Here is a 14,404-nt window from a genome sequence, read left to right as displayed (position 1 = left end):
GTGACTATAAAACCTGTTTGACAGCCTTTTAAACAGGAATTTATTGGACAGATATTCCTAATTGTTTCATGGGTATACACCTCCTCAAGACTTGTAACTCCTTTCCCAGTGAACTGGCCTGTCCCATTTTGAAGTTATTTAACACCTGAATGAACTTGCTGTCCAACATTATGGAGGCAGTGATGAAATAAAAATAATTCATCCATCTTTTAATATCAAAATGCCAGTGGTACTTAAAGGAAACAGCAAATAATACTGACATGAATGTTTGGAGAACAATTGGATCTTCCAATTTGATGCAAATGTAGCTTCTAGTTTCTCAAGTCCTGATTGTTGTAATTGAAAGGGAAAAGTAACATTTTCCAAGGAGGTGCACTTTAAAATGTGCACCAGTATTCAATTAAGAATGGCAAAACATAGGATGTCACACTGCAGGCCTTTATTCAATTAAGGACATTATCTACTGATAATAGAAACACCATCGGGCCAAACTGTTGCAAATACTCAACAGGTCAGGCAGCATCTTTGGAATGAAAAATGGAGTTAGCATTTCAGGTTGAAGACATGTCATCAGAACTGGAAAAGTGGGAAAGTTAGTTTTAAGTTCCAGGGTGGAGAAGGGATGGATAGGATAAAATAAATATCTTGATAGGGTGAGGCTGGGAATACGTTTGAGACAAAATCACGCAGTTGGTAGGTTAATTGGGCTGGTTAGAGGGAAGGAATGTCAACAAAAGAACATAAAAGCTATGAGAGCAGCAAGAGAAAAAAATGGGCATAAAAGCTGTGAAATACAAAGGTGTAGGAAATGCTTGAAGTCATTGCTAATGGAGAGAAAGATTGTGCCAGTGTTGCAAACTGATGACCTTTTGCAGAAACTGGGCAGTTTTGATAGAAAGAGAAGGCAAGTTACCTGAAGTTGCGGAATTTGATATTGAATCCAGCAGGGTGCAAAGTGCCTTGGTGGAAGATGAACTGCTGTTTGTCAAGCACATGTTATAATGGTGCAGAAGGCCACAAACATATGTCCGAGTGGGATGGAGAATTAAAGTGACAGGCAACAGGAAGGTCAGGGTCACCCTGTCGACTGAACTCAGGTGCTCTGCAGTGACCCAATTTGTATTTGGACTCTGCATTGTGGAGACTATATTAAATGAGCATTGAATGCAGTAAACTAGATTAGAAGTGAAATCATGGATGATTGGAAGGGAAGAGGTAAAAGAACAGCCTCTCCTGCGATTGCATGGGAATTTCAAAAGTGATCTTTCTCATGCATCAAACTGGATTTCAACCTAGTTCACGTGTGTAGGTTAAACAAGGAAAACCACTAAATTACTGTTCAATTTGTTCAGCTCCTCCACAATCTTTGACAGACGTGGCACTAACCTATGCAAGGACATGAAATGCTATCTTGCATCAGTTACTAACCAAACCAGAAAGGTTAGGTGGTACAATGAATTTTAACTGAATTTAAATCATATTAGTCATACTGACAGCCAAAAAACTCCTTTGCTGCTGAAAATATTAACTCACTGTATAGCCCCATTCCTGTAGAATTTAATTAGAGATTGAATTTTTTAACTTTTCCTTGCGTCCATTATCTTCAGTTGAGTTTGCTTTCTGTACAAGATATCTTTGTCATTTGACCACACTATCCAGGCCATTAAACTCAATCCGAAATGGGCATATTTAATTATTTCAGGAACTATTGGACGGAATGCAATGCAATACAGTGTGAAGAAACTTCACCTGAATTCCACTTTATCAAGATATGCTGGATATTTTATCTTTTATGAGAACACATTGCTGACAGCGACAAGAGGGATCAAAAGAAACATTTTATTAATAATATTTTTCAGATAGGTTTCAGGTTTATGGGAAAAATATAATTTATAGGAGAAATTGAGAAACAGCAAATGGCATCAAGTTCGGCAAAAGTAAACAAAATTACAGATGCAGTAATATTTTCCAATCTACAAAGTATACATTGTGTAAAACAAAGCCTTATTAAAGTTCCTTGATTAGACAATACACAAGGAAATCAATTAATTTAAAAATAGAGGTATATAGGACAGCTAACCACCTCAAATTCAGACATGAAATAAGAGATGTCATGGTAGACCAGTTTATTACATTTATAAAAGCATAAACGCTCAACAAATTTAATGACAAAACCAATATACCTACAAAATTTAAAGTTATTTTGAAAACAAGGCTGTCTCAGATACCTACAAAATTTCTACAAGCATTTGGAAAGATGATGACAACATTACTGTTTTAACAGTGAATTCAACCAATACCAATACCAACTACATTGAAAATTGGATTAGCAGCTCTAACTCAGAAACAATCCCTGCCAAGAGATGTTCCTTGATGAAGATAGTATTGCCTTAGTAATTTGTTTAAAAGGTGAGGAGTTATAAACTAACACTAAATGACAAGGTTTGAATCAAAACTGCTACACTCAGGCCTACTGGGCTCATTTAAGAGACCAAATGAAAGAAAGAAAATACAAAATTGGGTGGCGTAGTGGTGCAGCAGTTAGTGCTGTTGATTCAATTCCAGGAAGCCAGGTTTGATGCTAACCTCTAGTACTGACTGTGAAGTGTGCACGTTCTTCAATGACCACATGAGCTTTTGCCAGGTGCTCTGGTTTCCTTAAACATCCCAAAGATGAACCAGTAGTTTAATTAGCCACCGTAAATTACCCCTTGGTGCAGTTTATGGAAAAATAATCAAATGACAATTGATGAGCATGTGAGAGAACAAATTGCAGGGCTGAGGGTTAATAGGATTGCTCTGCTGGGAGCTGGCATGGACATGATGGGCCAAACAGCCTCTTTCTGCATTGTAGTACGCAAGCAAGCAACCTGGTGTATATTTGATGCATTGCTCATTGGGTGACTATGACAAATGTCTATTTCGTTTTTTCCCTGGTATTTCTCCCTTCTAGTTATTCAATTCTTGTGTCCTTTAATTTAAAATTGCCACAACCCATTCAACTCCATTACTTAAACATTGCAATTCATTCATGAAAATCTGATACAAAAATTTCTGTATACAGCACAACATATTGTTTCTGCAGCCAGATAAAATCTTCAGTTCTCATAACATTGTTTATTTAATGCAATGATTCATTCCCCCAGAGGAGTTCTTTGCCAAGGTTCCCATGTAATGTTTGTGTGAATGAATTGATTATATCTAGCAGTTGTGGTTGGTATTTCATTGAACACAAGCTGAACTACCTTTTATTTTTAGGAATGTAAAGCAGGTTGAAAACAGCAATGTTATTAAATGAAAACATCTTAGTGATGAGTTTAATATTAAAACATCATTCAACAAGTACTTAAAATGTTCCAATGATCATTTATAATTTTGATCCTTCTATTTGCTGTTCTGTCTGATCTCAGTTTTGAACAATTGTACAACATTATTCCCATTTCTATCCTTGACAGACAATCATCACTGTGGCACTGAATGCAAGAGAAAGCCATACTTCACAGAACAAATATCATTGGAACCAGTTCAATGAGTTATTTAAGGTTACACATTCTTATATAACAGCAAATGTTCTTCCATTTCAAGATTATATGGGGGAATAAAAGAACAAAAACAAGCAAGCTGTTTATTTTCAACTTGTCCTTAAATTTCTGGTTAAGCCATTACATCATCGATGAGTGGAATCAGTAATGTTCACTTGACAAATTTTAAAAAATCCAATGGCATAGTCCAATGCTCTGTTTTAATATTTAGATACATTGCTGTGGTAAAAAAAATAAAAAAATAACAAGTATAATCTGAAACTGGAGACATCAAACAACTGTACAAAAAACAAAGCATATTACACATAACTGGTGCATTAAACCATCTCCAGAACTGATAAATGCAATGGGACACAAGATCAAATTTAAAGCCAATCCTATAGGGTTGTAAGATTTCATTGCCAATTCCATTTCTTATTCCGAGACAGTTTGGGTTTGCTTTAACATTCTACAGGGGAGATATATGTATATAATGACACACTGAATTGCCTCTTCCATCCCAATCTTACCTCAGTGTAGAAACAACTGGTAGTGAGAGTCAGCAAAGATTAAATTGTATTAAAGAAAAAGCCAAAATAAGTGTTCAAAGGAAGGCACCTTCCTATCAATTTCAGAAATAAGGTTATAAGTTCATCATGTGCATTAAAAGTCTAATCCAAATTAATCAGTATACTTGAAAGAGAGAGAGAGAAAAACAGTTACACATCTTGCATTAATTCACTTCTGATTGTTGCAAAGAGCAATTTTAGTTAGAGTGGACATCTTCCCTTCCTCCACAATTGCTCTTAAAAAGCCTGCATTTTCAGCACACACAGGTCTATAAATAAAAGTGCACCATTAACTATCCATCCTTTCAAAATCTACTCATGTTTGTGTGTGTGTGTGCGTGCGCGCAAAAAAGGCTTTGTTCAACACAACATCAAATGGTTGTACTTTGTCACAACCTGATACTTTATTCTGCAAAGCAGCCCTTATTCCTAAACTGGAACAGTGTCTTAAAAACAATAAAATAGGAAGATCAAAAAGGAACTTGGTATATATGTACACTAAAATTTAAATTATTTCCAATATTGGCCAAATTTTTCACCCACTGAAGGTGGTCAGCTAGTCCAAACACATAACAAACATGGGCCGACATTTGTACATTTTCATAATTCCTAGTAACCACTATTATACCTCACAATTTACATTTTAAAACACAAGTAGCAGCTGTTCAAAGCAACAAATTGTTGAGACTGTGTACAGCGAGTGTTAAAAATACAAACCATACTGGATGATCACTGTACGCTTGATCGTCATTTGCTGTTTATGTGGCACAGCATATAATTATAAATGTTTAGATTTAATAGGTAAATTAAAACTGCATATATACACACATCTGCGCACCAAATCTGCAACAGACCTAGGACATCATTCTGCAGTTATTTGTTTGAAATCAACTCAGATTTGAGAGTCTCCCATTTTATTCTTCAGTTGCGCATTTTCCCTCACTTCATCAAAGGTGTAGCTCTTTACAACTATGCCATTCTTGAAAACTGTGTGCAGTAGATCCTGTAAATTGAGAACATCCAGGAGTCACATTCAACTCAAACAATCCAGAAAATAACAATGCACTAAGTGTGGATCAACTAAAATTTAGGAAGCGAATGTCAATTTGTGATTGACTACATGCCTGAAATTTAACATCTTCCTCAATGTCTTGTAATGCCCTACACAACTGTGTAATTGTTGATGTCTTTTGATATTGCTGCCTCACAACAAATGGTGGATGACTTAAATTGAAAATTAACAAATGACACATGCTATAAATCTGAGAAAAACGAAATGCTGGAAATACTCAGGTCAGGCAGCATTCTATGTCAGTGGCCCTTAATCAGACTGGAGGAGTGAGAACATGGGTGTGCTTTAAGTTGCAGAGAGGGGGAAGGGTGGAGAGAATGTTTGTGATAGGATGGAAACCAAGGCTGTCCAGGCAGCAATTACTTTCAGAGCTATCTAGTTAATAGATGAGCGAGGGCAGTTAGAGGACAGAAAGCAAAAGAACATAATAGAATTGCTCTACAGTTCTAGTGTGTTCTTTTCATTTTTGTTCTCTCTCCAATTGCCCTCACTCATGAACTAAACAGCTCCAAATGTGCAAGTGCACTTCATTTCAAGTTCACTATGTGGTCTCCCCTACACTGAAGGGAAACCAAACACAGACTGGGTGACTGCTTTGCCGAGTACCGCATTCATGATCTTGACATTGCCCATCACTTTAATCCAACTTAAGGTGACATGCTTTCCGTCTCAATCAGAACTGGACACTTCTACTTTAAATAATCCATCTGTGATATCGGCTCAGTTTTTCCTCTCCATTAGCACAGCCTGATCTGCTGGGCGTATCTATTTACACTTTTTGGCCTGTATTATCATCTCTACCTGTCCCCATTAACCCATTTGACCAAAGGACTTCTGCAACTTGTCCCCACAACTTAGTGTACCATATAACTAGATATTTCCTCTGTCCTTTTTCTCACCCCAGCCCCACCTTCTCTGTAACGCAGAAATAACTTGTTTTCTCACTTTCCCAATCCATGAAGAGTCTTCACCCTGAAATGTTAACTATGTTTATCTTTCCACAATTTCTGCCATATCTGAGTATTTCCAGCACTTTGTTTTTATTTTAAATCAAATGTAGATTTTTATCCCGCCATACAGGTTTACTATTTTTCATGAGATTGATGGGTTTTGAACAGAAGTTCTGGCATTTCGCCATTAAAATGGAAGTAGCAATTAGATCATCAGGGACATTCAAAATCAGTTCAGAAAAATGATGAGGAGTTGTCCAAAACTGCTGGCATATTCCAAAAGTGGGGCCGAGGCAGTACACTGCCTGAAACCTACTTGTCCTGTGGAGCATGCTCCGCCAGCTCCCTCAGCTGTGGAGGATCACTTTGTTTGCTCTCCCGTATCCAGAAAAGACAAATGCAGTCAGGCAGATGGGGAGTCTTGTGCAGTCAAACTCAATTTTCAATAAAATATTAATGGAGCCATTAAGAACACCGAAACAAAAGATTATTTGATTGAGACCATTGTGCTGTGCAATGAAAAGGTGATTTGTGACTGAATGTTCTCACTCACACATTCCTTTATCCAACCATTCCCATTTTCCCCCCTTAATACCAACAGTTAACAAAAAAAATCAAATATCAGGTTTAAAAATTATTGACCCATCAGCCTTTTGTAGAACAATTCCAAATCTCTAATATTCTTTACAAGTGGAAGTGTCTTCTCGCTTCTGAAAGGTCTGGTTCCAATTTTCAAACTAGTCCCCCTGGAATTGGGCTTCCCAAATAATAAAAAAATAGTTTCTACCCAATTAGCATGTCTTACCAACTTTTAAATATTATTCAAATAATCTTTTAAATCCTGGACAATGCAACTTGTGTAATCCTTCCTGGTTTGTAATATGTTAGCCTTTAGAAAATTTAATATTGCTCTGGTTATTCCACTCCATAAATCCTTCATGGTGCAATGATCTCAGTTCTGCTGTGGCCATATCAACACAATAAAAATCACAGCACATGCAGCCATTTGGCCCATTACATCTCTGCTATCCTATTCCCCTCATGACACCCCCAGTTCCTTTGCTGCACTACTTTTGTTTACCCAAGCATGAGGTACTAGAAACAGTTGTTCCTCATGTAAAACTTCCACAATTCAAAAATAAATCTCAAATCTCCTCAGCCTTCTCTCCTGAGAAACTCAACTTCTCTGGTCTTTCCTTATATTTATATTGACTTATCAACAAAACTCCTGGGATTCTAGTCCTCTACAGATAGCATTTCATTAGCCTATTTTTCATCCCAAATAATATTTTCTGAACAACCATAACAGCTGGCATCCCATTTTCTGGACCTGCCTATAACATTTTAAATGATGAATATACACAAAGTTTCTTCAAACCTAACTTTTCACCATTTAGAAAGAAATTTGGTTCCATCATAAAAACAACATATGCTTGAAGAACTTAGCCAGTCAAGCAACATCTGTTGAAAGAGAACCAAGCTAATATTTCAGGTCAGGGACCCGTCCTTAGTACCAGGGGAAGAGTGGAGGCATTACAGTTTTCAAAACAGAGCTGGAGGGGAAGAAGTGATGTGCAAGACAAAAGACTACATGGAGATTGATCAAGACAGATAAGAATCCCCTAAGAGAAGCATTTTATAGAAACAAGAGGAAGGTACACAAAAGCATGACAATGGGAAACAATGGGAGAGCAGTTTACCTGGAAAATTCATTGTTCATTATGTGCATGTTTCACATTTGCCTTTATTGAAATCGATTTGCTATAGTTTTGCCCACTCAGTCTATTAGCTTTGTAATTTAATTATTCCATCTATAATGAAAGTTATCTTGTATCATAGGCAAAATAGAATATGTCCCAGTCCATACGATCTGAAGTAATTTATAAATATTTTAAATATTTGCAACCTGAACAGATTCTTTCAGAACACCAATAGTCACCAACTGCCAGTTTAAGTTCCCATCCTTTCTCTCTGCTCAGCCAATTTATCTTAATTTTATCTGGTTCAACTGTGTCTCTTGGCAAGAATTTTTATCAAATGCCTCTGGATGTCCATAGTAACATCCAGAGACATTCCTCACCCTTTACATTAAACAGCTCTTCAATAAGAGATCTCAGCATAACTAAATATTCAAAAATCCATTCCCAGCTCTTCGTGATTAACCAAATGTTTAAGATGTTACAACCATAATATCATTAAGTATGAACTCATGATTTACTGAAGTTGGATGTTATGCCAGCAGATCTATAATTTCCTGGTTTCTTCCCTTTCCCTAGTTGAAATAGCCAAGTGAGAAGAGCAAATTTGCAATCTAAAAAATGATTCTTAATTAATACCAAGGTTAATATGCCTTCCTTTTTGTTTGGCAGTGTGGAAAACAAATATACAAAGTTACTTACAGGCCCATTTTGTTCAAGTTCGCCTTTACCCTCTTCGAGTGTAACATAATCTCCTGAAGCAGTGCAGTGCAAAGACAGACGCCCTTTCTTGGATCGCTTGTTTGGATCCATAACTGGATCTTTGAAAACATTTACCTATATACAAGAAAGATTTACTTACATGCATGGTAAGTATTGCCTTTACCTCAATTCTTTGAGCAGTTAAGAGTTTCACTGAAATACCTGTACAAGTTACTTTTTTGACATTAAGCCACAAAATCTGCAAGGTTCCAAGTTTATAACTGGAATCCAAGAATCAAAAGAAGCCATCACAAATCCCCATTCACACTTTAGCAAGGATGAAACCTCAAACATCAACAAAAGTTTACTGAAGAAAACACTTCACTACAGAACACAACATAAATCCTAATAACATTAGGAAACATCACTAAAAAGCAACACAAATATTAAAGCCTCCTTTGCATGGAATAAAATCAGATTACCAGTAGACTGGTGGCATTTCTTCCCTGCTTCTGTGCTACAAGATAATTTACTCAGCACAATCACTTTTACCTCAAATCTGACATTCTGAACAGCATTCAAAACATTTCTCCAAATTACTACCATTAAAACATTCTAAGCACAAGTATGGCAAGGATGTTTATGTTGCTGGACCGCTAATCCATAATGCTGAAACAATAATCCAAGGACATTTTCAAATTCCAGCATGGCAGCTGTAGAATTTAAAATCTGGCTAATTAACAAAATCATAAGAGCTAGAATAAATAATAGTCATCTTTAAAAACACCAGTCTGTCTTACAAATCCCATTGGGTTCACTAACATTTGAGGAAATCTGCCATCCTTATCTGGTTTGGACAATGCTCAACTCCAGACACACAGCAGCATGGCCTTGCAAAGCACGAGCAATTAATGAAGGGCAATAAATGCCAGACTTTCTGGCCTTGGCACCTCCAGTGAATGAACATGTAATGAATAATTATGCAAACTATTTATCAGACAACAAAGAACTCAGGCAATTATATAACAATTGTATAATTATTATTCAATTCATACATAGTGTATACACACACACACACACACACATCTCAGACAACTAAGTTCTCTACTCATATTAAAAAAAAACACTGGACCTATAAAACTGTTTAAAATACAATCCAACAGCTTTATAACATTAACATACCCCTAGGCCATTGGTCACGACATAACTGCACTTAAAAGAACAATTCAAAAGATCTCTTGTCATCTTCTGTAGCAAAGCTCCACCAGAACCAAAGGTAATGTTTTCAATGCTCCATTTATGTTCTTTCATTCCTTGTACAATCTGAAAAACAAAGTATGCTACTGTTATCCATTTACATATGGCACAGTGCGATATGTGGCTCATATAGACTCAAATTCAGAGCAATAGCTGCATCAATTTGGTTTCTTAAAAAGTTTCCAATATCCTGCTTCCTGATATCTAGCGAGAAATCCATTCAGAGTTAAATTATTCTGCGGATGTATAAATGCCTCTACAAACATTAGAGTTAAATGCAAGTCTCAGCCCACGGTTTCTCTGCCATTTTATCAGATCATGGCTGATCTGATTGTAACTTTCCAATCCTCCCGATAAAAGTCATAGGAGGACTGATTTAGTTTGCTCTCCCCACTTGAAGCAGCATTCCGAATTAACTTTTCCTATACCTTTCCACTTGAACAGAGTTAAGTGTCTCATCTTAATGTTTTGTGCACTTAAAATGTCTCTCATGTTTTCTACAAAACCAGAACTGGATAATCTTCAAGGTGTAAACTAACCAATTCAAATTGTATTTCCATTGATTCTTTTTATTTTTTTTTCCTGAGTTGTTTTATTGGTCTGTTACAACTTCATTCAAAAAAAAATTGTCAAGGAATTTACCTTAATTGCAAAATACCTGCCACAGAGGTGTTAATTAAATCTAGGGATATAAATAATATACAATATACATAAGCCTATTCATAAAATGTGCCACTTTACACTCAGCCATTAGCACGAGAATTTTTAACCTGTACCAACCCCAATCCTTAATACTTGAAAATGAAATAAAAATAGAAAACATTAGTGATACTCAAGATCTCAGGCAGCACATGTGGAGAGACAACTTAAAATGTTAACTCTGTTGAAGCTACAGAGAAAAGACAACTTTTGTTGTAGGACGAAGACCAAGATCGTGCAAGTGACAAATGGTGGTGGTGGTGAATGCTTGTTAAATCATTGTTTATAGGAGATGCATTTGGAGGGAGATGAGCACAGACAGAGGAAAGGAAAACAAAATGTTCTAAGGTGCAGAACGCAACAGCTGCTGAAAACCTGAAGAAAGAGAGAATGCATCAGATAGCATCTGCAGAGAAAGAACAAAAACAAGTTAACATCGATGAGCCTCTGTCAAGATAGGTAAGGAAACACTAGTTTACAGAAATTATTAAATTCTATATTGAGTCTTGAAGGCTACAAGGTGGTGAGCTGGAAGATAAAAGGTGCAGTACTTTGAATTTACTCTGGCTTTCAACAATGTTCCAGTGAAGCACAAAGACAGATCAGAGTGGGAGTGGGATAGAGAATTAAAATGAATGGCAACTGGCAGCTCAGATTTTTCTTTTCCAGACTGAACAGAACTGTTCTGCAAAGAGGTTACCCAATCTGCATTTGGTTTTTCCCCATATAGTGAAGAACATAACACAAGCAAAGAACGCAGTTCACTAAATGCTTTCTGCATTCATATAAGAAATAGTAGTAGACTATTTGGTCCCTCATACTCGTTCTGCCATTCAGTAAGTTCACAGCTAATCTTTTATTTCAGTTTCACTTTCCTGCACTAACCCGATAATCCCTGGATTCCCTTAATATCTTTTTCTTGAAAATCCACAGCCCTCCAGGGTAGAGAGCTCCAAAGATGCATTGTCCACTGTGTGAAAAAAAATTCTTAGCTCTTTCCTGAAGAGCCAACGTCTTATCCTGACATTGTGATCCCAATTCTTGGCAGCACAGCCAGGGGAAACTTCATGTCTATTCAGTCTAGCCCTTTGAGGATTTTGTAAATTTCAATGAGATTGCATAATCTCTCTGCATACGACAAACTCACCATACCAAGGATCAATATGGGACATTCCATTGCAAATATATCCTTTCATCATTTGGGAGACTAGACTTTGCTCAAGGTTCTTGATGCAGTTTCTCCAGGACTCTGTATAAATTGAGCAACGAGTGTCTATGCCTGTACTTATATCCTCTTGCAATGAAGATCAACACACTATTTGTTCAATGAACAATTAGAAAGACAATGGTATGAAACCAAATGCAGAGTGAGTGACTACGGCAGAACGTCTTCATTAATCCTCAAGGGTGACCCTGAGCTTCTGGTTCCCCATCACTTTAATTTCTACCCCATTCCTACTCTGACCCCTGTGCCTTTGGCTTTATATACTGTTCAAATGATGCCCAACCTGAACTCGAGGAACAGCACCTTATCTTCTATCTAAACACATGCAGGACTTGGAATTCAAGGTTGAATTCAATGATTTCAGATAACGAGTCTTTCTTGAATATGAAAGTGAAAAGATGCTTCCATTCGTAAAGGATACGAGAGATTTGGAATTGGCAATTGCTGTCAGTTCAGTTAATTTTTAAAATCTGACATTTGATTTTTTTTGTTAACTTATGTCCAATTCTGGCATTGTGCGCATCTCTCGTCACCCCATTGCAGGAAGGGTGTGGAGGCTTTGGAAAGGGTGCAGAAGAAGTTTACCAGGATGCTGCCTAGATTAGAGGGATTACAAAGAGAGGTTGGGAAAACTTGAGTTATTTTCTCTGGAGTGTTGGAGGCTGAGAGAGACCCGATAGAAGTTTATAAGATTATGAGAGGCATAGATAGGGTACATCTTTTTCCCCAGGGTAGAAATGTCAAATACTAGAGGACATGTATTTAAGGCAAGAGGGGGCAAGTTTAAGAGAAATGTGAAGGGCAAGTTTTTTTTTGAAAAAAGCAAATGGAGTGGTAGATGCCTGGAACAGGCTGCCAGGGGTAGTGATGGAAGCAGATAAAACAGTGCTGTTTAAGAGGCTGTTAGATAGACATATGAATATGCAGAGAATGGAGGGATATGGATCATGCACAGGCAGAAGAGAATTAATTCAGTTTGTATCGTGTTTGGCACAAATGTCGTGGGCGGAAGGGCCTGTTCCTGTGCTGTACTGTTCTGTGTCTATCCAAGTCAGAATTGGTCAGTTTTGGTGCAAGATGAACCTGTAACATTAACTCCAATTTTTTCTCTCTATTGATCCTTTCACAGCATTTGCCATGGTCTACATCTCTGTTCCACTATCGTTTCTACCTCCCTCTCCACCATCTTTGCTCATCTCTCACTAGTTACATCTCCTCCAGACAGATTAGCTACGATTAACAAGCTTTCGCCACACTCTTAGACTGCACAGCATCTGTGTCACCTGGATTCTCTTGGTCTATCACAGACACTCCTGATGCTCTCTCCACTCCTCCCCCTTATCTCCAATTTAAAAAACACACGTTTCTCACATTTCCAGCATTTTGTGTTTATGTGCAACTCCAGCTGCAATGGGAAAAGTTTAAATTACTCAGTGGCGTCAATTCTCTGCAATAGTACCCATCAGCACCACTTTTCTCTCCCCATCCATCCCTTTTTTTTTACCTATTGTGAAGGCACAATGACATGGTTGAAGAAATACCAACCAACAATGCTCATTTTTTCACCTAAACCCCCCACCTTTCTTCCTGTAAAGCCTTCCTAAAAGCCATCTCCAACCAAGTTCAAGTCACTAATCCCAAAATTATCTGCATTGATACAAACACAAGTTTGAACAGTTACCTTCAATTAAGCAAGTCATTTATGAAGAAACTCAGCTGTAATGTCTCAAATACAGGTCCCCAGGTTATGAATGACTGACTTACGGACAGCCTGTACACATAAACAAGCGTTTGGGCAACCAGCAGGATGGATTTGCTAGCTGCTGGGGGGCAGCAGGCATCTTCTGTGCCCGGGTGGGGGGGGGGGGGGGGGGGGGGGGTGGAAGAAGAATGCAGCATTTCCACACGTTTTCTCTTCCTTCCCCACCCCCCCCCCCCCCCCCCCCCCCCCCCCCCCAACAACAAGCCCAACAATTAGGGGCTAACGTCAAGCCAGCAGAGCTGGGAGCACTGAGCAGACTCAGTGAGTTAGTGAGGCCAGCTGGCGGCCGCTCTTCCTGCACCTGCTCTCTCCTGTCACAGCTGATTCTGTGATCCTCTCCCACACACCGTTTCTGTTCATTTCTGACTTACAAACAGTTCGTGTTCTCAACAGTTCTCAGGAACGGAACCCTTAGGACTACCTGTAAACCAAATAAAAGAAATGGGTACCAGTGATTACTTCTCTGGGCTGTTCACTATTACCTCTTGTAAAGTGTTGATATCCACACCATCTCCCTGAATGATCCTCAAGAAAGGTGGAAGTACTTTATAACCTTTAGAATTTTCGAATGGTGGAAATTTCCTCCCAAGGATCTCAAGAACCTGTTGATAAAACAATTAAGATTTTGATAATTGAATAGAAGATGATCAAAAGCTCAATTATTCGACTAATCACTTCAAAAGGTACAAGTACATGTGTATGAAAAGCAGATACCAGTATTGAATTACACAATTGCAAACTTCAGGAACAAATCCAGAAGATTCAAATAATATTCTACTGATTTCATAAAGTCCTTGTGGTTCACAACACAAAACTGTCCCTAATTGCCTCTGATGCAACTCAAAGGAATCCTCCTAGCAAGTATTCCTGAATATTCTGCTGAATACAGCCATCCAGCCAACATTCCCTTGAGCTCGCTAATCCCTTTCAGTCAATTCTTTATCTACCCA

At 37.9% G+C, this 14,404-nt stretch overlaps 1 protein-coding gene across 1 annotated transcript in view; it reads right to left on the bottom strand.

Annotated features, from left to right (window-relative positions):
* Positions 1-1,825: 1,825 nt before the first annotated feature.
* The window catches only part of nampt1 (nicotinamide phosphoribosyltransferase 1), a 34,474-nt gene continuing 21,895 nt past the window's right edge, over positions 1,826-14,404 (bottom strand). Inside the window, exons 8-11 of the mRNA XM_052029967.1 lie at positions 13,937-14,056; positions 9,694-9,834; positions 8,512-8,646; positions 1,826-5,093 (exon numbers count right to left, since the gene is read on the bottom strand). Coding sequence (XP_051885927.1) covers positions 4,983-5,093; positions 8,512-8,646; positions 9,694-9,834; positions 13,937-14,056 — 507 coding nt within the window. The 3' untranslated portion in view covers positions 1,826-4,982. The remainder of the gene's footprint in view (positions 5,094-8,511; positions 8,647-9,693; positions 9,835-13,936; positions 14,057-14,404) is intronic.

This window comes from Pristis pectinata, chromosome 15 (assembly GCF_009764475.1).
Source record: "Pristis pectinata isolate sPriPec2 chromosome 15, sPriPec2.1.pri, whole genome shotgun sequence".
Lineage (NCBI taxonomy): Eukaryota > Metazoa > Chordata > Chondrichthyes > Rhinopristiformes > Pristidae > Pristis > Pristis pectinata.
This window is presented reverse-complemented; position numbering and strand designations above follow the sequence as displayed.